A 24819-nucleotide genomic window follows, 5' to 3' on the forward strand; every position below is an offset into this window, starting at 1 on the left:
ATATTTTTATCAACAAGTTACATAATATATATATAGATCAAGTCACTCGAAACAATTACCAGTATTCTTATATTATTTAAGGCCTTAATATTGACACGAAAGTAAAATAAAAATTTTCAATTCTTAAAACTATCGATTTATCCAGGCAAATTTAGGTGAACCTTAATATAAAAGAGTATAATAAGGCTTAATCCTAGTTATTCCTAGATAGCTGGAACAGCTGAGATTTTAGGGAAGAATCTATTGATTTATTTTATAAATCTATCTATAAATTACCTTTTAAATGATTCTAAAAGCTCAAAAACACTCATTCTGGTTATAGTTGGACCAGATTACTTTTTAACAACCTCATTCCCTGACTAGATTCTGAACATATCTCCTGGAATGACCAAATCGCTTATTCCATAAAATAGATCCAGGCCACTTTCTATCAACCAACTGCACGTGGGTTGCACAACCCATGTCAACTTATATCTGGCACCCAATATGAGTTTAATTTGCTTGATTTTAAACCACTGCATTTTTGAGCTAGAAACATTATAACTCAGCAACTTTAACGGCAGCCTGGCTATTGAATATTTTTGACATCTCCTCATTAAGATACTTGCTGTCGTGGTCAAACTAGGTAAAACTTCCTATCACTTGAATTTCACTTAAATTTGATGCTACAAAATTTACCCGCAGGGTATAAGTGGACCCGGGCACATCCTAGGGAATCAGAAAAATTAAAAAGAAGTCAAATTCTTCACACTCAATTGATAAATCAACTGTGATGAGGAAATTCCAAAACCGATCAGAAACACAAAGCCAAGCATACTTTAGCAGATAAAACCAACGATTTAAAACTATAATTGACTATTATATTACAATTTCAATTTTTTAAAAGTATAAAATACATTAATTTAAAAAAAACAACTAACAAAATACATTGCGCTATTATTTCAAAGTAATAAAAAATAATAATAACAATTTCAACTAGAACTAATGTCTTAATGAGGAAAAATACATTGCAACATTTAAAAAATATGTCTGTAAATAGTTCTCCTATAATAAAATTTAATTATAAATGCAAAATTTGCATATTATATTAACTTTTTTTTTTGTTAAACTACATAACAAAAAGGACATCGGTAACACTTCAAAAAATAAAAGAAATAATTTTTTGACAATTGTTAATGCATCAATTAAGTCTCTGAGGCAATTAAAATGCAATAAATATTATTGCAAAAAGTCTGATTTTTTAAAAATATAGATTGTATTAAAAGAAAAAAATAAATAACCGAGTGAAACAAAGTGTTTTGCATATATTCCTGCAAATTTACCGAATTTGTTGGCCCATTCCTGAAAATAAGCCTCCTAATTTAGGCATATCTTTAAATAAATTCCTACTTTTTGTTTTATATTCAAGCTTGATCAAACTTTTGTCAGGTTTTGTTCAAGTTTAAAATATTTGATTTTCTTTCAAAAAAAAAAATTAAAAACCTTTTATTTATCTCAGTGAGCTTTAACAGCAGCAAGCGCTTGATCTAAGTCTGCAATTAGATCGTTAGCATCCTCCAAACCTATAGACAATCTGATCATACTGTCAGTAATGCCGAGTACTGCTCGTTGTTCTGCAGGTACAGACGCATGGGTCATAACACTCCTAAAGAAGTAAAAAAAAAATATAGTTTTTGCTAAATTTTAATTTTATTTACTAAATTTACTTTAGTTAAGTTCAATAGTATTAGTTAGAAATACAGTTTAAGAAAAGAGCTAGCTTCTAAAAGAAGGAAACAATTTGTGGCAATCAAAAATCGATGGTATCAAGTAACATCTTCCGAAGTCTAGAAAAGCATAGTTTACGATAGCTTCTATAATAAGATAAGGAAGATTATTAGTGGTAAAGGAGAAAAATATCAGTAAAAAAAGAAAGTAATACAGAATCTTAATGAAATTTATTGTAGCAGGATTTTGATATAGCATTGATTAAAAAGGAATTTTGAGATGAAATTTGGCGAATGATTCATTCAAAAAATAGAAAATAAAAATAAATAAATAAGAAACTAGGATCTCAGACGTTTATGCCACTTTCCTGAATATTCTCTCTATTCTCTAATAAAGAGAGCAATTACCCTCGTTATTACATAGAAAAGTTGATCGAAAGAAATCAATTTCAAAATTTTTGACAAAATCACAGGTACTTACGGTAATTCTGCAAGAGATTCAAAACCTCCTAATGATTCAGCTAATATGAACACTTTAAGTGATGACAGAAATGCATTGCTTTTTTCTAAATTTCCATTTTTTATATAGAATGACATCATACCAGAGCTTCCTGACCAAAGTCTTTTAGCTAGACTGTGATGTGGGTGGCTGGGTAGAGCTTGAAAATAGAAAATCAATTTATTCTTCCATAGTTAACAAGTTTTATCCCAGTAAAATGTATAAAATAAATTTATCTGCGTACCAGGGCACAGTACTCTTTCTACTGAAGGATGTTTTTCCAAGTGTTTGGCGACAATGATGGCATTCTTCATATGTTGTTTCATTCTAACTGCTAAAGTCTTAAGACTTCTGTTTACGAGGTAACAGTCGAAAGGTGATGGCACGATACCCATTGCTTTAAACAAAACGCAAAAATGTTTAAAATTGTTACAAAAAAAAGAAGTTTCTGTAAAAATTATTTTACTATTAGTAGCTACACACAAAAAAAAAAAAATTTTTAAAGATAAGACAGATTATTTGCTTTAACATCCTTTAATTAGTTAAAGATATACATATTATAGCTACCCTTAACTCAAAGAAGAAAGGACCCTATAGTTTTGTAAGGGGACGGCGTTAGAGTAGCGAAATGGTAGAAGACATGCTTACCACCAACAACGGTAATATAAATATTCTGTCACCGATATGAGATCTAAGATTAAAAAGCAAGCCTTGCAGAGATGGCAGATTACAATAACAGCAACTAGAGTACTTCCTATAAGATCATAATGCCCGAATTATCTAAAAGACGGAGGTTTTTAAGAACAAGTTATGAGTACAGACTTGTATTTCTACAATAAGTAGGTTAAGATCAGTTTGTGGATCATATTTGCAAAGAATTAACAAGAGACCTTTACCCTACACGCTAAGGGCAATAAATAAGATCTCAAACATATAATAAAAAGATATGCCCACGTTATTCAAAAGAAAGTAAATGCACGGTACTTTATACAACTATTTCGAAAAGATGACATTTGATATATTCCAGCAATTAAATCAATATAATATAAAAACAATTTTTCGTAAATCCATTAAGGGACGAATGCGACGAGGTGTCATAAAGGCAAGAATTGTGTTCTGGTACCGAGAGGCTAAACAAAAATAGGGAGTCCTGCCATCGGTTTAGGATCAGTAGATGTAAATAAGACGCATGGAGGAGTGTTAGATTTTAGATTGCAAACATTATATTATTGAGTGAACAAGGATATAGGGAAAGTCACTGGTTGATTGGCGAAAGCCGATGCAGAAAACAGAATATTATTACTTTGTTTAAATAAATAAGTAACATAATTTAACTTATAAGGTTACCATCAACACTGCAACTATCTCGATTAATTGCATTATTTTATAGTAAATAAGGATTGTAATATTTAATAAGCACAGAAGTATAAACTTACAATTCTGTAAGTACAACATCCTTTTATAAAGATCTTCATTATTTGTAGTCATTGCGCCCATTATTACGTCCGAGTGGCCATTCATGTATTTAGTTAAAGAATACATGGAAATGTCGGCCCCTAAAGCTAATGGTTTCTGAAAAATGAAAACAAAAGTAAATAATGATAATAATAAAAAATTAAAGCTAATTAAATATCTAAATTAATTATAAACATAAACAGTATAGTCCTAAATACATAGGTAATAATAAAAAATAACTAGTTGCTGGCAATCATTCAAGACCAATACTTCCTGAATCTTGCGTCCTAAAAATAGTCAAAAAATAACTATCTATAAAGCAAAACATTAGAACATACTCTATGAGTAGGCAATTGATAATCCTATGTACGTTTAAAATACAATTAACCTCGAATAATTAAATTCTATAACATTACCTGAAAATACGGTGTTAAAAAAGTGTTGTCTACAACAAATATAATATCTTGATTATGTCTTTTAATAATTTCACTTATTCTGGGTATGTCCATAACTTTCATCATAGGATTCGTAGGGCTTTCAACCCAAACGAGCTAAAATAATAAATAAACATATTACTAAAATCCATTTGGAATAAATGTTTTTAAAGATATATAAATTGAAAATATACATACTCTAGTATTAGGCTGGATTACTTCATTCAAAGTTTCTGGGGCAGTCATATCGAAAAAAGTAGTGTCAACTCCCATCTTTTTGGCAACATTTCTCAGGTATCTGAGGCCACAAAAAAAAAAAATACATTAATTTCCATTTAAAAGAGAAATTCTCAAGCACAAAACCAATTGAAGTAAAAATATATATATTCGAAACACAGATTTAAAAAAAAATAAAGTTAATTCCCATTATTCAAAAACTATTAATCTATTAAAAAATATTAGAGTGGCTACACATGAAGAAAGCGGAGTAAACCTGCACCAAATAGGGAGGTGGTCACAAAAAACCACAAAAAGGTCTCCACTTTGGTTGGTGCACTAGCTTAGAATATCCCTTAAAAAAAGAATTGATTTTGACGCAAAAAAAAAAAAATTAATTCGTTTAATTCGTTTGCGATGAATGCACAAAAAATCAAATCAGAAGAACTTCTCTATTTATTAATCTGAAGAATTCAGCAACGAAGTTTAATGCTTGTAAAAAGAAATTTCTACATTTTATATTTAAATATTTAATAAACAAATACTGTACTGATATTCAAGCTATCTTTCTAGATAAACTTTTATTTAATACAAACCTATTTGTTCCACCGTATATATCATCCCCTGTTATAATGTGATCTCCACTTTCTAACAGTGCACACGATCCAGTAACTGCAGCCAATCCAGACGAAAATGCCAAACCATATTTCGCATCGTCCAATGAAGCTAAGCACTCTTCAAGAACAGCTCTTGAAGGATTACCAGATCTACCATATTCGTAGCCCTGAAAAAGATTAAAATATTTTCTAGCATTAATCGCATTGTCCAAGTGGAGGACGAAAATGGAGTAAATCATTTAGTTCATAAAAAATTTTATAAATAAACCCTAAATATTAAAAAGTGAAATCTCAGTAAACCCATTACTTTATTAAAGTTTAAAAACAAAATCTGTTTAATGATTAGTAGTCTTTAAGAACAGACTGGCCCTTATTCTCTTTTGCTTTTCGATTCCAAACATGGATCAAACAAATAAACAGTTAATTAGATGTGAAATTTGATGAAATTTAACAGGCCTTTGCTATTATGAATTGGACATATAATTCAATTACATGAAATAGACGTTGCTTTTGTAATAGGATTAAGTAACATAATATTTATGAACGTTACGGAGTAGTTAGAAGTATATGTTTTAACAAAATCAAAGGAAACTAAATATTTCTGCTAATGTAAAATATTAAACAATAGAATTTATACTGGATTTTAGTTGCCCAGAGCTTTTATTTAATAAAAGAGGTCAGCAACTCCACATAGTTATGAAATAATGTTGGATTGCCCGCAGATTTTTAAAAGAATTTAACCAGTTTAATAGCACAAGAACTGTTTAAAACTATGTGCTCTGTATTTGGTAAGAAGAAAATAATGATAGAAAATTCAAATTTATCCAAATATGACGTAAAACGTTTTTAATTATATACCATAACGTTTTGATAGCTAATAACTAGTTCAATGTCAAAGTAATTAAAAAGAAGTTTTAGGTGTGTCAAAAATTCCATATCTAATAGAATTAAGAATATTTGCTCTAAACTAGAATCTGGTTTTAGACTATGGGAAAATAAAGTGCAGGTATTATGTTTAACGGTGGCAAACACCACATATGCAGACAATATAATGTGTTTGTGTTTTTAGTTAAAGAATGTGTTTACTTTGCTGTACAATTGTCTGATACTAACATTATGCAAAGAACATTTTCTATCACTTTTTTGGCAAAATAATAACTTTACGCAAGTTGTACCATGAATTTCTTAGATTAGTTCTTGAATTAGTTTTCGAAATTCCCTTATATTTTGCTAGGAACTTTCGGCTACCGTACTTAGTTTCATCTTATTTATATAAAGTATAAATACTATATTATTTTTCTGTGTGGTTAATTCCTTTAAACAAGTTATCTAAATTTGTAGTGAGATAAACAAAACCGATTCCTGCGAATTCAATTTGGAAAAATGTAAAGTGCAATTATCTTATCTGAACTAACCCTATGTTTTCCAGCAGCATCTTGTTTGAACGTCGTCCCCATATGAATCGGTGGTATTACAATTCCAGATGACCATTTGTCAGGATCTTGCCCAACATGTATTGCTCTTGTGGCAAAATTAGGATCCAGAGGTAGATATCCATTTTCTTCCTCTTCTATTGAATAATGATTATTGTCAACTGTATGATTATTTTCTTTTAAGTTCGGCATTTTTTTTTCTCACAAGATCTGAAATTGAATTTGGCAACTAACACTATAACTGAAGTAACAGTTGTATAATGTTTTTGAATAGAAATAGTCAACGAACCTTTGAGATCACGTAAACTGGAAAATTCCTAAAACCAAGTTATCGTTATTAACACTGGCGCATACAATTCACAAACTAGGGACAATAACTCGGCGGTATGGCCAAACGATATACGTGAAACGACCTCTCTACCCCATGCTTTTATACTGCTGTGCTGATGCTGAACAGCTGGTAGAATGATAGTGGTTACTATCCTACTATTCGATAATGATTATCGATAACTTACATATTAGATAGTCATATGCAAGTAATTTCACTATTTGTTTCATTATTATTTTACTAGAAATAAGTTTCTACCAAAACTTATGTTTAATTTAACGATGATTTTACTAAATTCACTCATTCATTTATTGAGAGGCTTTCTTGAATCTTGGTGTACTCTTAAGCATTAATAAATGTCATCTTATTGAATTGGAAGTTTCTGCAAATTAACGCTCTTTAGTTATTATGCTGACCCAGGGCATTGGATGACCCACAAACCACTCAATATACCTATAAATTACACAATATACTGACTAATTTGGAAAATACTTGTGCTTTAGGAATTTCAAGACGTGCATTTTCATGAAAAGTCAAAAGTAACCCGAAAATCCGATCGAATTGCTTACCTTTTCTTACAAAGGGGGAGAGAGAGAGGAGGAAAGAATAATAGAGAAGTGAAACTGTACCTGGCACCATCCACATTCCTTTCCAGGAATTTTCGTTTTAAACTAAAAAGCACTTTGTGCTATTTTTCTTTTACAATCTGAAATTTGAAATAGTTCAATGGAAGTCTTTTAACCTCGCTGTTTAGGCAATGATGTAAAACCACTATAGTTTGCTACCACCCATTTCAGCTCAGAGATAACCGACGTGTGTAATTTGATGTAGGTTATACACTGTCACGGTTATAACCAGCAACTATTGCCGTTGCCTTCCCGATTGAGTTTTGATGCATGATTTTGTTTTAGATTGTTTTGTAAATTTTGTTTAAGTTATTCATGCTCGGTTATAGTTAATTGAAGCAGAATTTCTTACTGAATCTCTTAGTATATTGATTTAATTTTTTTTCTTTATCAGGGCCCCTACGCGCCGAAATAAAAATAAATATTTACTCTCTATGATTTGAGCTTTTGTTGCAGGCAGTAAACGCAGTTTAGAGAAAATAAGTTTGATACGTCTTCGAAAAACAGCTTTAGCAAATTTCACTGTCTTTTGACGAATTTCAGTCGAACTAAGAAGTTAGAATGCTACAAAAGACCCGAAGCCAGAAGTTACTGTGTTCAAAAAGATCACCACTTCTATTGTTACCAGTTAAATGGCACTATTTACAACGTACTTCAGTATCTACTTTTGTATCGTTCAATGAAAAAGTAATTGTTCCATACAGAATGAAATGTTATATATACACATATAGAGATTTATGTATATATCCAAGAAAATATAAATTTTTAGGTCTCCTCGATATGAAACAAAAGGTTTTAAAATTTGGTCTTTGTGTTTATCCACTTAATTCAACATCGCAGAATTGATATTTCGGTACTAGATAAACAATTTTTTTTTTTTTTTTTTTTAATGATTTAAGGCGCGTCTGAGATTATTGGCGCCCGGGGCTTTTTTCAGTGCACTGCCGACCTCCGGACTCTCGTTACAGTCAACTACAATAATTATTATTTAGTCTATTTACGATTTATTTCAAACAAAAATGATAAATATTTAGAATAATATTTTGTATGAGAGTATCGTCAGATACTTTTAAATGTTTAATTACTAAAAATAATCTATTTCATTAGGAAAAACAACTAATGTAGATAAAAATGAATAACGACTTATTTACATAAAATGAAAAGTAGATAATATCGTAATATTGTTTAACAGAGGTTATATAATAATAACTATTTATACAATAAAATAATAAAAAATTCACTTTATTATTTATAGTACACAATAGAGTCAGGCACCCCCTCCTAAATTTCTGATCGATTCCAGCCTTGACTGCAACAAAAAAAAACAAAATAGTCATTAATTGCTAGCACCAAACTAAAAATAGTTATAGATATTATTGATAAAATTTCTACATTTTGTAAGATAATATAGGTGTTTTTTTTTTTCTTATGCCTAATTCGAGCTCTTTTGGTCATTATTTCTGATGTAGCAGCCAAATACGAATTAAGTTTTACATGACGTAAGGACTTGTCTTCTTTCTATAAATAATCAACTCTAATTAAAACTGTCCGGTAGGACAGTTGTATAAGGGTTGATCATCAAAAACTGCACGAAAAAGCGTAACGTTGAAAAACACCCAACTTTGACAATTTTTTTCTCTTTTTCTATAAAAGATAAAATTCCCAAATTTTCTTTAAATCTTACTCCAAACCCTCCTTTATAACTGTAATTTTTTTGCAACAGCCTAGATTTGATAGATATTGAGAAAAAAGATGCTGAAAATGAGCAAAAACGGCATTTTCAAAAATTGTTCTTGTTCTTGTTCTTCTTCTTCTTCTTCTTCTTCTTCTTCTTCTTGTTGTTGTTGTTACCTTTTTTGTAAACAACGTAGCGCCTAAACGCGTGAACCGATTTTCATGAATGAGGTGTCATTCGAGTCGGAATGTTATGTAGATGTGCCTTTTGGGGGTCTCGATGCTGCACATCGAATGGGAGAGGAGTTAGCCCCCTTTATGTAAGGCCCCCTCCAAAATTATTATCATTAATTACTCTGTAAATCTTAGCCCGATTTTGATAAAATTTGGTAGGATGACAGGGTTAGGGCTCCCCTACGTAACATTAAAGCGACGATCTGCTCTTACACTTGTAAAGGGGAAGTATAGCAATCGTTTCAAATTATCGAAACGTGAACCGATTTTCATGAATAAAGTGTCATTCGAATCGAAATTTTGTACAGATTTGCACTTTAAAAGTCTCGACGCTGTGCCTCATAAGGAGGGGAGTTTGCCCCACCCAAGTAAGGCCCTTTCTAAAACTATTATTACCAATATTTCTATAACGGTTAGGCCGATTTTGATAAAATTTAGTAAGAAGAAGTGGTTAAAGCTCCTCTACGTGGCTGTGAAGTGCCATCATGCTCTTACACCTACTAAGAGGAAGTATTGCAATCGTTAAAATTTTCAATGAGTGAACCGATTTTCATCAATGAATTGTAGTTCGATTCAAAATCTTTGCCTCTTTGCCTTTTAGGGAGAAGTACTGTAATCGCAGTTTATTTTTCTTACTCCTCTTAAAGGGAAGTACTGAAATCGCAGTTTAATTTTGCTATTTACGTACAAATTACCTTCCTATTTTATTCAAAACGCTTTCTCAAAAAAATTGTTATTGAGGATGGCTTGGGGACCGCAACTATAATCATTCTTTAAAAAGATCTGTCCAGTGGTAGTAACTCCGACTTAACACCTTTTCAGGTTATAATGATAAAATTAAATTTATTATTCCCAATTTTAATAAAATCTGTAAAGCAGATATGTAACTTTGCAAAACATACAAAAAAGAAAATCTGTCCAAAAGGTACAAAAATCTCTTTAACAAAAACTTACAGTTTAAAATGTTAAGTATAAGGGTTGATTAAACGCCAAAAGGTACACAAATCAGCTAGTACCCAACATTTCATTGATATTATTTTAAGTAATTTTACTACATTAATTTTCATTAATATTTTTTTGAATTTATTAGATGTTTCACAGACCCTTATGCTGGCCAGTTCATTCATTTTCTTTTTCTTTTTTTTTATGATTTAAGTCGCTTCAACAACTTCAACAATCTGCGGTTATTGGCGCTCGCAGCTTTTTTCAGTGCACTGCCGGCCTCCGGACAGTGTTCTCTCGTTACAGACAACTCTGTCCATCACCCGGACAGTGAGCTGTAAGAAGCTCTTAGAAAGAGAAAATCTAAGGGTCTGCAGCTGGATTCGAACCCGGAACCTCCACGTGGGAATCCAATATGCTAACCGCATAGCTAATCCCTTCCCTTTGTTCATTCATAATATTTTATTTTTTTGTTATAATTATGATAAAATGTATATTATATTTTCGTAATTAAATAGGTACTTTATTTTAGCTTTATTCCAAATTATTCTTCTGATTTATCTTTATTATGCTCTTTATTCTGAATAGTCACATATATCGTATGTATGTACATGCACGTTAAAGTAAAAAAAGACAAAGGCAGAGTCGGCTACTATTTAAATTTGAATCACGGATTTAAAACAATATTTCAGTCTAGAATTCGTCTTTCCGAAGTATTTGTGAGCACAAATAACGCGTAGGTAATATCAAGTAAATTATTCAGCAATAATTATTCATTTCTCAATTGTAATTTAATTTAGTCCCTCTAATTTTACTTATAGTAAAATACTGGAATAATTATGTTAGCTGTCATAAAAATATGCATATCTTATTTATCTTATTACAGTCAATCTAAGTTAAATGGTGTTCTACTTGAACAAATATTTTGTAGATTAAAATGGCCAGCATAAGGGTCTGTGAAACATCTAATAAATTCAAAAAAATATTAATGAAAATTAATGTAGTAAAATTACTTAAAATAATATCAATGAAATGTTGGGTACTAGCTGATTTGTGTACCTTTTGGCGTTTAATCAACCCTTATACTTAACATTTTAAACTGTAAGTTTTTGTTAAAGAGATTTTATAATTGTGACAAACACTTTATAAAACAAACGCATAATTAAGTGTTCGTAACTTTCGAGTATTTAGTGATTGTAACTCCGTTTTTTTTTTATTCGAGAAACAGCAACGAAATGAAAAATCATTTCATTTAAGTGTAGTATCTGGTTTGGCCAAAACCTTACTGGTGTATTTTCCGAGGTGGTACTTAAATGAAAAATAAAATTTTAACTTTCAACGATTTTGTTTGTTCTACCAAGCAAATTTTAAAAAAATTAGCCTTCAGAGTAACTGTTGCCAGAGGTAAAATAATATAAAAATCTTTTATTCTAAGGATCTATTACAAACTGTATTTAATTTTTTAGTATTTTAAATATAAGTTTATTATTTTATATATCTGCATGACGAGATTGTTACCTTGATTTTCTACTGAGATTGTACTTTATATCATGTAATTGCGATTGCATTTGTATCAATTAAAAGAAATGAAAAAAATTCTACCGGTTTAAAAACGTGTGATAAGCATTAAATTCTTTTTATTATTTCTTCTGAAATGTTATTATATCATTGCGTGAAAAGTTTCCACGTTCAGTAACATGATATCGCATTTTTACCATATTTTTAATCAGTGATTTTTTTCTGTAGTGCATTATCAATTTTATTGCAATGCCTTTTAAAAGTATCACGCTAATTTTTTTACTTTTATTGTAAGTCACATCAACACTCATGTTTATTTATTTTTAATTATTATTTATAAAGTAGATTTCCCAGAAACAGCACTTTAAATGGAAGCCCGATTACCCCTCTTCCTTGGAAACGATCTAAAGTTTTTACAAGGGTATTTAGTACTAGAAGACTTCTTCCATATCTACAGAGTATCCGGCTAGCTGGAGCTGAACTGAAATGGATACAGAATGAGTGGTTAACTAAACTTTAGGGTCACTTCTGACAGGTAGTTCCTTTGGGCAAGAAATATCGAAGTATCTGTTGGTAAAGCCAGCCGTGTCCTCATGGTGAGCTGAAAAACGTGATGAAACTTAAGATCACGGCGTGGTGGCTTGGACAGAAAGCGTCAAACTGACCACTTTCAAGAAGGCTCTATAAGGAATGCAGCGCTTTGTCCAAGTATGATGAGAGTAATGAGGACCTGTCCTACATCTGGAATAGTGGTGCTCTCTAATGTGATTCTTCTCCGCCTTGCGGTAGAAAGTTGGGCAAATGAGGCTGTCCTCAGGGAGGGCACGGGAGAGATAGAGGAGAGCACTGGCAGCTGGTACTGGTTATTTCTGTATGCCAGCTCCCCTCGCTGGAAATTCTAAGAAATAGAGATACATTGTCTTTAGGCATATTTCATCAAAGATGAGCACCAAGAGAAATGGAGCAATGAATCTACTATTTTTGATACTGAGGAACGCACTAAGTATACATCGATCTAAAGGGGAATTCGATATTGAGCCTTTTGCTCGTATTATGTACACGTGTGGCCCAACTTGTACGTATCGTTAATAATATTTAAAAATCAGAAGAAGCATAATTGAATTTTGCTCTCAATGATAGAGGACTCGGTAGGTATACACCATCATCATAAATAATTTGATAGAATGAAACTGGCGATTTGGCTTTAGGAGACAAGGGCTCTAAAGAAAGTGATGTAGAAGAAATATTAACCTTGAAAATGATGTATTAAATATTTATTATTAAAATCACTGTTATCATGAAATATTTATGTGGTTTGCATTATTTTATCACTGTGACAATTTAATTTATCTACAATACTATGATGGTTTTGGTTTTCGACCGTTGTTGATTGATGATTTTGGGGAATATTGAGGTGCGGTCATAAATTCAAAAACAAATTTTTGTTACTTCGGTAAATATACCTTCTTCAGGGTATGGTAAAAAATTTTGTGTGGAGTTAAATGTTTAGCTACATCATCATAACTGTTATCTACTACTACTACTATTACTACTTTATCTCACGAATTCATAAATCTGTTTAGTAAATTTCGAATAGATTCTGGTGGTACAATAGAAACATTTAGATTGTGGATTATAAAGGAAGTGGCTAAAAAGCTAAATATATGTTGTATCACCGTTTGTGCATGATTGCAAGCGTCTGTAATCTGTTCAATGTGAATGTGTGTGTATGTAAGGTGAGCTGGAGTTTGCCTATGGGGTCGCTAAACCTAAATAGTCGCACATATCAACTACCTCTGCAGGCCTAAGATGATTGTGTGACTATTGTGGTTGTTAGGATAAGAGTTGTTTGTTTTACTGGAAGACATATTCTTATTCTTTACGAATGTTTTTAAAAATAAAATCAATTATGCAATGGCTAGGCAGTGTGCCACTTCAAAGTTATACATTTTTAAAAGTCTAATTAAATATTACCTAAAAAAAATACTGTAAATGGGCAAATTTGCAGTATAAAGGAAGGTAATCGATCATTCTATTTTACAACAAACTGTTTTGTACTTATTTACTCTAAAGATTTGTCCACTCAGCGATAACATAGTGACATACATAGTTGAGAAATTAATAATAATAGTAATTATAAAAGACAGAGAGAGAAAGAAAAATAATGTCATTGAATAATGATAAAAAATTATGAATCATTAAATGCTATTAAATAAAAAAGGAAAGAAAACGTGTTTGGGTCTCTATTGCTGGCAATATCAACGCATTTTTTCCTTATTTTTCGATTCGTTTCGAATTTTCATTCATCATCAATTCTTGATTTATCAATGACTGTAAAGTTTGAAGAACTTTGAGTAGCTTTGTAAATGGAATGTCAAAAATCTCTCCATTCAATCACAAAGAACCAACCTTTGATCACATATGTAAATTCGAAACCTGTTAGAAATAAGGCAAGTATGCTGTTACTTTGGATAAAACGAACAATACTAAACGAAAATGTTCACGTTTATAAAACTGTCTTTTTCTGCGTAATTTCTCTAAAACAATGTAATAACTCGAATATTTTTTACATTGAAACTTAAGTTTATTTTCTTATTTCTTTACAATTGTGACGAGTCAACATCTGAGGTCGAAGGTGCCTAGAGTCTTGTCAGAGTACTATTTACTCGTAGCTTACAGAATATAAACAAAGTTTTAATACTTGAATGGTTGGTGTGTAATATGTCATTGGTGCCAGAATAGAGATGCACCAAGAATTCTGCAAATTTCAATAAAGCGCTTGGAAAGAATATCAAGACAGACAAGTTTTTAACTTAATAAAATGGAGACCTATATCGGTCTATGTCAAAAAATCTTGGCATCTTATGAAAGAAGATGAAAGTCTGTAAGCGTTAACACAACTGCAATGTGAAAAGACAAAATAACTACGACCTAAAAGATCTATTGTGACAAGGTTCGTTTACAAATAGTAGGTAAAGAATACAACATGTATGTGTGAGTAAGTTCGTATATGGTAATGAGCTAAAACTTTTAGAGATGACATTTTAGAGGATCCCATTTAAATAAAAATTGTAGATTTAATTAAAGTGAACAAAGTTTATAAAACTTTCAGTAGCCATTTCAAGAAATCTTGAAAGCATTTTATCGCCTAATTTTAAAACCATGCTACTTTGAAAAATGCTACTACTTAAGTAAGCAAAAGAGTTTACTTGGATATGTATCGCAAGAATTCCATCTTCATCATGAGTAGACAGGTGAATTTGAGCTTTTCCATTGTCGTCAACTTCAACCGATTTCCCAGTACATTTATGTTCACGCTTAAGCCCTGAGATGATATCACAATACAATCCGGCTGGTAAGCAGGTCTAAAAGAGGGAAGTAAACAAAGATTAAATTTTTCAATTTGTGGCAAAGAAGCGAGTATTTATAAATAAAAAAACCTACCATTAATGTTTGATTTAAATCATAATTATTACCGTTGATTGCTATAAATCCTTTGTTTCCTCTACAATAAGCAATTTGATTGCTTCCATTATCCCAAAAGTTCTCAACAAACGTTCCTAAAAGTAAAATGAAAACAATGAATATTATTAATTTAAAATCATAATTGTATTTATCAAGCAGGAAACGAATTATCAAAAAACCTACATCCAACAAAGTAAGAGTTCAAAACATAAAGTAATAAAAAAATCAACAAATAAGTCAAAACACTTAGTGTAAAGAATAATTTATACAGGGTAATTTTTTTCCCCATTACAGTAATAAAGATGTGAAAATAGGTGACAACATAAGTCATTTTAGAAAGCACTTTTGTTTTAACAATTTTGAAGACTGAATTTAAGATAAAAGTCGAAATAAAAGCAACGGGATATAACCTGACAATGAAAAGACCTGATTCATAAGAAATGCAAGAAATTATTGGCGATTGATTTGGTGATAAAGATTCAAAAAGAAAGGCCAGGATATAATAATTTAAATTCAAGTAATTTAGAATTTATAAGACTCTAAAGCAGATCTTTTTCGACCTATAGTTCACCTTTAAAGATTTTTTTTTTGTCCATAAAAATTGATGTAAGTTTATCAATCGCTGCCTTGGGGGCAAAATGCAATCACCACCTCCTAGTGGTGCCTCCGTTTACTACCTCTCCATCTTGCTGAGAGGTGTGTAAAAGAAGTCAGTAATCCTCAAAAAAACATCCGGGAAAGGAGAAGTGGGAGAGGAGCATGATATCCAACACTAGTAATAGAAGTGTACATTTCCAATAAATAAGATTCCTGATTATTTAAGCTAATTTTTAGTAACAAAAAAAAGGAGTCAGTTGTGCATACAAATTATTCTAGGATTGAACAAAGAACTAATGAACTACTTGTTATTCACATTCACATTTTAAACATCATAAAACTGTGCGAAAATAGATTTTCTACCTTTTACAATGTTGGAAAATCCAACCATGTTATAAATTTGCCTCCATCTATGTTCACATATCCAACCATTATTACAAGTCATATCTGGATTTATGGTCACATCTTTGATGGTCATGTCTGGATTATGAGGTGGTCCTTGGTCTCTACTAGAAAAATCAAAGCTGGACATTACACGTTTTGTGCCATATGGCCAGCTAAGCATAAATCCAACTGCCATCTGAATAAATAAATAAAAAAAACCTTGAGACTGCTGAACATTAAAACATGATATAATTATAAAATAAAAATATTATTTAATATAACCTTGTACTTCCTGCTATCTTTATAAGTTAGGAAATCACCTCCAGATCTTTGTGTGTCATGATTATCAATGAATACGAGGGCAGACTTACTCGGCATTAAATTCCAATCAGGACCTTAATCATGTAAAAAATTAATATATAATTTTAAATGTATAGCCATTGCGTAAAGTAAAATAATAATATTAATTTTTTAATATTAATAAAGTTTACAATCTAGAAAGAAAGATTAATGATCTTACACAAGAATTACATACAAAAATACGTTTATACTTATTGTAGAGAGATAGAAAAAAACAACCAAGTTCCATACTTCAAGAAATACCGTAGTACACGGAACAGGAGGTTAAAGGGAGTAAGAATGAGGGAAATAAAATTAAGCAAAAGAAGCAATTGGAGAAAAAATTAAATAAAAATAAAAAGATGTTCCGTAATAAATAAAATCATGTCTGAAATTTGAAGATATGAATTTCAACACATTAAAGAAAAAACAAAATTTTAAAGTTTTAACGAAATATAAATTTAGATAACTAACCTATTACATTTTTATTTTCTGGATGGATAGAATTACCAAGAAAAGGGAATAACCTTTTGCCTTTAAAAGGAGCCTATAAGGGGAATTAATTAGCAAAAGTAAATTAGATTAGTTCGTTTAATATTCAGGATCGCATGATGGTGCGGTCGAAATAGACAACGTTTTCCATTTAATACTATTCTGGTATTTTTTTTTCCCCTGTTACTTCGGCATGGGCCACAAATCTGTTAATTATTATTGTTAGAGGTTGCTTCCTTTTTGAATGTAAGACAAAACGTTTAGACCAAGTTTGCTGTTTTTAAAGTGAATAACGTGAAATTTATTTAAACAACGTGTAAATAAATAAATAACGGTAAATGCAAACCAAATGAAACACGTTTTTTCTTTAAAAAAAAAAATAAAAAAGAACACAATTCTACATCTTTGTTTCAAAAATATTAACTTTGCAGACGTAAGCAGGACATTCATTACCATTAAAGATGTTGCTCACTTTTTTTTTTTTTTTTGGAACCAACACTGCCGAAGAGACATTCTATTTTGCAAGACTCATCAAAAAAACTAAACTAGTAAATAATTAATAAGCTTACCAAAACTCCTCAGCCATTTTAGTAGATTTTTACCCCGGAAGGCTCTGCTCAACTCTATGCCATATCTGAATTCCGTGACATGTCCAAAGTCAGTATATTCTGTAGCTTTTATAGCTTCTCCACCTAAATAATTGAAAGAAGGTGCCAATTACATTGTGTACTATCTATTAGTTTAATTTATTAGATAACTGTTTAACACTTCATAGAAGTTAAGCATCAAAAATAACAATTTTAATAATAAATTTTAAAAATATAAAGCAGTGCGGAATTGTAAAAAAAGCAAACTTATTTATCAATGAAAAATATTATTCAGTTGAGAGTCATTTGATAATTTTCAAATTCAATGCATTAGAAAAGCTTTATTAATGGGAAAATATTTGAAACTAAACGTAAAATTAGCTGGAAAACTGGTCAACGGTACGGATTTAAAAGAAAGATTTGAAACCATATATTTATTCCTAGAGCAATTATATAATTCCATCATCAGAGTCCTTATAAGAAGATAATTAAGGGCAAAACAACTTTTTTCGCTCGCCAAGACGTACATTTCTCAACTCAGAACTTATCATACCTGCATACCTGCTTGAACTTACCCAACAAACGATTATAACATTCTTTAAGGTCAAATCACGTACTAACAGTTATACTCAATCATGTTAGCCTATCGTATGTTGTATAATAGCTAACATTATTTATATACATAATTGTAAATTATTAATTATTCAAATCATACCATAATCAATTACTTCTTGATAAATAAAAGGCCTACTTCCAGCTGAAAATCCAGCATCAGTGCTTAAATCATCCAGTTGATCATATATTTCCTTTAGTTGGGCTGGCCACATATGTTTCGCTGCATCAACCCTAATAAAAGTAAAAAAATGGCTTAAACTTTAGAAGATAGATATTGCAAATAAAGAATAATAAAAAAATTCAAATTCTAGAATTCTGGAAAAGTATTTTAAAAATAATGAGGTTTTAGTCGGCACAAAAAAAAATTAATTAGGCCATTGCCGAAAAATCTTCTCATTACTACTTCAAATATATTTTCAAAAATAGCTGTGTGCCCTAGAACTATGAAGTTTATAAATAGAGCACCTAACTAAAAAAACAGTCTATGCAGTCCGATCATAAATATTTAATTGCAAGCGACATTTACAAAAGATTATAAAGAAATTGTTTATTTAACAATCGATTCTCTCAAATTGTATCAATATTTCTACTAAAAACTAGAAACAGTTTTTTATAGCAACTCTAGACAAACGCTAATGCTAGTTTTAAAGGTTACAACACAATATCAAATTAAAAAAAAGAGAGACACAAGATATTTACCTAAAGCCTCCAACTCCTAGTTTCAGCAATGTATTTAAATAATTAATTACTTTCTTCCTTACATAAAGCTGAGAATGGTCTAAATCATGGAGTCCATCAAGTTCACAGTTACGAACCTTAACGAGAAAAAAAAAATTGCTTGAAACAATCACATCTTTTATAATAGATTTTGCCAAGCCACCAAACATTAACGTAGGTGAATAGAGAATATATAATCAACAGTAAGGTAATGCTAGAGGGCTCTTCAAGTCAGGAACAGCATGCGATTGATTATATCCTACAAATACTACATTAATTTGGACGAAATTAATAAATTAATAACATAATTAATACTGGTGTGGCAATAAAGCGCATTCATGCGCTGGTTGAGCAGTGATACCCTTAATAAGCCAAACAGTAGTGTCCAGTGCGTAGTGGTCGTGTTTTACACACTAACCCAGGTAAAAAAGTGAATCCTCTTTCTTATAAAACTAACCTCATCATATTCGATAGGCTTCTACATCAAAACAAAGAATTAACTGTTCTCAAAAACCACTAAGCATGGAAAAGTAAAAAGATCAAAATAAATATAACGTTAATACAGCAAGTTTTGTGAAGCAAGAGCAAGATACTGATTAAGCCACTGCTTTATTTTTCAGTTTTATCTTTTATTGGAAATTATGGATTGAGAAAACATAATGATAATTTGGAAAACCTTCCAGAATGCGCACCTACGTGGAAAATCTGACTATTTGAATTAAAGCAAACAAAAAGGTTAATAAATGAGATCCATTTTTCAACGGTTTTATCCAAAACCGTTATAGTAAAAAGTAGTTATAGCCAAAAAGCTCGAAGTATTACGATCTTTGAAATTTCCAAAACTAAACTAATTTTCTCACCTGTTGGGCATCCTGATAACTTAGGATCTCGCAAGTCTTATGAAAGTTCTTATAAGCGTACGGTACAGCTGGATAATATTTATTTTTAGTATCCGCCGTACTACCACCAATTCCTTTAGCTCCAGGTGAAAGCGTGGCACTCATATGATTAAATACAACATCTACGTAAACTCTGAAATATATATTTCATAAATAAATTTTGGAGATGACTAATTTTAACTAATGTACGCTACAAAAGTATACTTACGTGACATTTGCCTTATTGCATGCTTGAACCATAGCAAAAAACTCCTCCACATTTCCCGATCTGGATATAATTTTATAAGAAAATGGTTGATATCTCTCAGACCAAGGTCTTCCTTCCGAAATTGCGTATTCATTAACGGGAGATACCTGAATAACAGTAAATAAATCAACATTTTATTTATTTACCAACAAAATCCGAATGTAATGAAAAATCTTTGAATTTTATAACGTTAGAGAGAACTCTTATGAAATATTGTGAACTGTTGTTGCTCTGAGCTAGCCCGGCTTAAGCTGTTTGCCAGCCTTCAAAGGGGGGAAATGTCCAAAAGAGCGGTTACGTCTTGGGCACTGGCGACGAAAGGAAGAAGCCCGAAAATTGGGATTTTGAGAACCTCACATCTCAACTAGGAGAAAATAATAGCCTTATTTAGTTCTTTCGGGAATTTTCAGAGCAATAAAGGCTTCCTGTTAATGTATTCTCCTGTTAATATATAAAACATTGTCTGTCGTCTGTCAGTGAGCTGTAAAAGACTCCTTTGAAGAGAAAAATCTATGGCAAGCATCTGAATTCAAACCCATGTTCTACAACTTGCTATTAAAATTAGTACTACTATTCTTATAAATTGTGTTCCTCAAATAATAATGCTAATTAGTTGATGTAACTTAGTTTGACATGCGAATTCTGCGTTCTGTTTAGAAGATAATTCTTATAATGATTAATTTCTTCTGATAATTCATATAATGTAGGCTTGCTGGAGCAACATCTACCGCAAACTTGTTTCTCGTATTGGCGCAAATTAATAGTACCGTGTTAATAAACCACTTTGTAATCCCAGCAATTATAAACCAGATGTAATTTGTCAGTGTATAGCTACTTAATTAAATGACATGGGATAAAAATCAAGGTTATCAGAAAACTATTTTAATAATTTCATTGTAAGCGCATCGAGAATAAGAATTACCTATCAATTTTGAGTAAAAAAGAAAAACTTAGAAGAACAAAAATTAGAAATAGATAGAATGATAAATTTCTTGATGGGGTACATCACTATTAACGTACGTTAGTGAGATAAAATTAGCTATTTGTTTTTTATGAGAGGGAAAACAAATCTAGCGCAATGAGATTGTTATTCACTCATTATATCATTGTTTATCACTATTAATCATTTACAAAAAATTTTAACGATTTACAAAAACAAAAAAATAATACGTATAAATAATAATAAATATGTTTACGATAAACAAATATAAATGAAAATAAACTGGTTATTAAAGAGTACAAAATAACAGCGAACTACTCATTTTTTTTTAATAAAAGGTAGGGTTACCTTGAAGTCACTTCAGTTTTTATTAGGTACATTGTTAGCGCCAGTTTTGAAATGCTCTTCACTTCTTTAATTTCCGTAGTTATACATTCTGAATTTAAATTCACAATAACTTCAAAAGTCGCTATAGAAACTGCTTTCAAAAAGTGTAAAGGAATTACTGTTGCACATAAATTTCATCATAGCCGGAGTCTATGAATACCTTACACGTAACCTTCTTCTTCAGAACAGTAGTAGCACTAATTGATATAACCATTATTGTAAGGAGGGAAACTCCTATACAATAAAAAAACCAATTCTATCCTTAATCTTTACAATCGTAACAGGAAGGATTGAAATCGTATAGATTTTTTCATCAGAAATAAAGCTCCAAGTAAGTTGAGTACTTGATACAAGAAGAAGTGGTTTATAAAGTGAACTGTGAAGATTATGGTTCGCCACATACGGAAAATCGTGAAAAGTTTAAATTCAATAGTAGTACTATAGTACTAGTTACCTAAAAGGGCGCTACAATAAGGAAATACATATGTTATTTATTATTTCAAGCACGCTGATTGAAAATTCGATCAAAAGATGTAAAAAAGTGATGCAATACAATAAAACACTTAGTTACTGGCTTAACTTTAACCTGGGTTTTTAACTTACCTTTACTTACTTACTTTTAACTTAACTTTAACTGACACAAACTATATGAGTGTGGATGAAGGAGGGCTAGTTCTGGTCTGAGGCATTTCTAGACATCTAAGATTTGGAGAAGATATAAAATTCCTCCAAGTACTTATTGGTACAGAAGGTTTTTAAAGAAGCTAGGCCTTAAATGCCTAGCTTGTTCGGATTGTAGGAAACTAAAATTTGGAAAAGAGAGTACTACACAAAGATGAGTGCAAGTTAATATGAATTTTCTCACCACCAAAGCTACGTCCATTAACTCAACGACATTAATTTTAACAATAGAGTACAGTATCAACAAAATTCTATACAAAATTATTTACCTGAACACCATGATATCCATAAGGTCCTAAAAATTCTCTACATTCTCTGGCAATATCATTGAATTTCCACTCGAACAGATGAACTATTATATTATCTTGACAGATGACATTTTTTATTGAAATTAAAACAAAACAAAATAGATAAAACATTAGGCAGAGCTTGTAAATAACCATTCTTGGGGAATACTCCTTTTTTAGCCTGATGATTTCAACTACTGACGTTTACACCGTCAATAATTCACAACTATATCTCGCTTGAATATGAGCTGTCTTTAAAATCCGCTGTTCTTTGATAAATAATAAAATATATATACTTGAAATATCTATGTACTTATTCATTTCTTTTTTCTCTCTCTCTTTTTTCTTACTGTGAAGTGATTATTTATCATTATTTATTTATTTACCTTTAAAAATAAATACTTGTTTAATATTTCCTGGTTTTTAAGTCTTCTTTCGCAACATATACATCATGCTTCCATTGTTACAATAAGTTAATTACAATTAGTTTTTTTATGTTGGGGTATGATGACTCCCCAAAATCGAGGGGAAGTTCTAGAAACCTGTAGTCAGGTATAATCACTTCCAAATGTGACTGTAGTTCTCGCAACAATCTTGCCAGATATTCCGAAAATGGCACCTCAAATAAGGAAGTTGGGATTGTTACGTAGAGGGCCTCTTCAACCCTAATTACCAGCCAGGCTCTTTAAGATAATTCCAGAGATCGAAGAGCCGACAGATTGGGATAACTATTGCTTCGGATGATCCCCTAATTTTCTGAACAACCCATAATTTTTTCCCAAGAAGCCTCTGTGGTAGCTGCAAAAAGAGGATGAATCGCCAGGTTGGGATAAACATTTCCCTAAAGCCTAAACACCACCTCCCTCCCTCAAGTGTATATCCTCTTTCACTTTATAACAAAGCTTACTGGGGGAATCAAATAACTTCCCCAGGAAAGGCTCCGTTATTGATGCAATTTATCATTCCATCCAAGAGTTGTATGACTACGTAAAAGAAGTGCTGGAGGAGAAGGGAGCAGTAATTAGGGATATTGCTCGGCATGAATTCCTTTCTTACCACAAAAATCTTCCCCAAATGTGGTAGAGAAGGTTTTCTTTACCTTCTTTTCTACAAGATGAAGAATTGTGGGGAATACTTAAACTAAGGACTGTTAAGGAACAATTTCTGATAAGGTCTCTTTGCATTCTGCTAGTAGCAATTATGTGGGATGGGGCATCACAAGGCGGTAAAGCAGATAACAGAAATGTGTGCCAAACAAAGTGATCTAGGTTATTCAATGAGAAGCTTGACTGACGAAATGTTTTCAGGTCTAAGATTTAATATTGAGGGTCCATTTAATAAATTCTTCCCTTAATATTCTCTACTCATTAATCATTTAGAACACAACTTCTGCTAAAAAACACTTGATTGCCCGCAAAAGTTGTTTTTTTAAACATAACTAAATATTTTCGAAGGATCTATTCTCATTTCCTCGTTTCTTTCTTTTATTTTTTGTTCCATTTTCGAGAATCTTCCAGAAACATCTACGGCATATTGCAGGTAAAAAAGTAATTCCTTAAAAATCCATCGTCGTAAGAGACTGAGGAGAAAAACTGATTTTATAAGGTCCGGTTTAAGCTTTCTGTAAAATTGATTTTTTCATATTCTTAAACATGAAATCTGATTCACAGAAAGAAAGTTCTATGAGTATATTAGATCGCTATTAGTAGCAGATCTTTTATTACACCATTTGTTTACACGGACATTCTGTCTTTATTTCAGAGCAAACAATAATTTTGACAGATAACTGATTTATTAGAGTGAATGAATGAGAGGGGCAGATTTGTCTTGAAAGGATTGAAAAGTAGGAGGTAATAGTACTGGACATGGAAAGAGAGATGCTGAGGATGATGTGTTAGAAGAGAGTAGACAGAGATTGGTTCCGTATCATTAGCCCTGACAAACAGTTACCCCTTCTTCATTCAATTATCTCCGGTCGACTCAAGTCACTATACAAACTATATGTACAGAGAGAGTGAGAGAGGAAAGACCTTAACATATCCATCCTAGCCTGATCATGTAACCGATGACTACAACAAAAAAATAACCTTCCTCCTTCATTCCATCCAATCAATACTTCCCTTTCAATACATCAACTTGTGGTATAGCCAACGAATTAACTTGACATTTAGGGAAAACTACAAGTTGATACTGTAAAATTAATTTCCAATTGTAATTATTATTACTACTTGGATTTTGTACATTCTTTTATAGCTTGTTAAAGGAAGTGTAGCTCTTTGAGTGCCCAAATTTTCGAAATTGAGTTTACACGGGAAATACATACATTGATGTTACCCTGAATTTGAAGAAAAAATCTAGGATGAAATTCTCTAAATAACTTTCTACACCAATCATTGCCATAAATAAACTGACAAAAGAAAAGGTTTATATCACTTGTCAAAACGGGAAGTCACACAGCTGTATCGAGTCCAACTAATTCCAGTTATCTAATTCCATAACT

At 31.3% G+C, this 24819-nt stretch overlaps 2 protein-coding genes across 5 annotated transcripts in view; both read right to left on the reverse strand.

The window, feature by feature from the left end:
- Positions 1-6792, reverse strand: Cth (Cystathionine gamma-lyase). The gene is made up of 9 exons (XM_074115067.1): positions 6650-6792; positions 6343-6570; positions 4907-5094; positions 4293-4392; positions 4077-4211; positions 3642-3777; positions 2450-2602; positions 2188-2365; positions 1-1645 (listed from the first exon to the last, which is right to left on the reverse strand). Exons 2-9 carry the CDS (start codon positions 6550-6552, stop codon positions 1495-1497), a joined length of 1251 nt encoding a protein of 416 aa, XP_073971168.1. The 5' UTR covers positions 6553-6570; positions 6650-6792; the 3' UTR covers positions 1-1494.
- The window catches only part of LOC141447474 (alpha-amylase 1-like), a 24505-nt gene continuing 6159 nt past the window's right edge, over positions 6474-24819 (reverse strand). For 2 of the 4 annotated variants that reach the window (XM_074115062.1, XM_074115064.1), the window contains exons 2-12: positions 19986-20131; positions 19739-19910; positions 18861-18976; positions 18262-18392; positions 17529-17651; positions 16411-16523; positions 16108-16324; positions 15127-15242; positions 14892-15047; positions 7318-8623; positions 6474-7141 (exon numbers count right to left, since the gene is read on the reverse strand). In XM_074115062.1, the coding sequence (XP_073971163.1) occupies positions 8582-8623; positions 14892-15047; positions 15127-15242; positions 16108-16324; positions 16411-16523; positions 17529-17651; positions 18262-18392; positions 18861-18976; positions 19739-19910; positions 19986-20131 (1332 nt within the window). In that variant the 3' untranslated portion in view covers positions 6474-7141; positions 7318-8581. Of the gene's footprint in view, positions 7142-7317; positions 8624-14891; positions 15048-15126; positions 15243-16107; positions 16325-16410; positions 16524-17528; positions 17652-18261; positions 18393-18860; positions 18977-19738; positions 19911-19985; positions 20132-21312; positions 22230-22301; positions 24688-24819 lie in introns of those variants that run through there. The other 2 variants (XM_074115061.1, XM_074115063.1) reach the window with 2 other exon arrangements.

Source organism: Rhodnius prolixus, unplaced genomic scaffold, assembly GCF_049639745.1.
Source record: "Rhodnius prolixus isolate KJV_2025 unplaced genomic scaffold, Rpr scaffold_7, whole genome shotgun sequence".
In the NCBI taxonomy this organism is placed as follows: domain Eukaryota; kingdom Metazoa; phylum Arthropoda; class Insecta; order Hemiptera; family Reduviidae; genus Rhodnius; species Rhodnius prolixus.

Bases quoted from the DNA above. Each gene is read 5' to 3' on its own strand.
- Cth (XM_074115067.1), bottom strand. From the start codon at position 6,552: ATGCCGAACTTAAAAGAAAATAATCATACAGTTGACAATAATCATTAT. The intron at 3,778-4,076 runs GTAATGTTATAG...TTCATTTTTCAG, and splicing joins TTTTAACACCGTATTTTCAG to AAACCATTAGCTTTAGGGGC. The intron at 2,366-2,449 runs GTACGCAGATAA...TCTATTTTCAAG, and splicing joins AGAAAGAGTACTGTGCCCTG to CTCTACCCAGCCACCCACAT.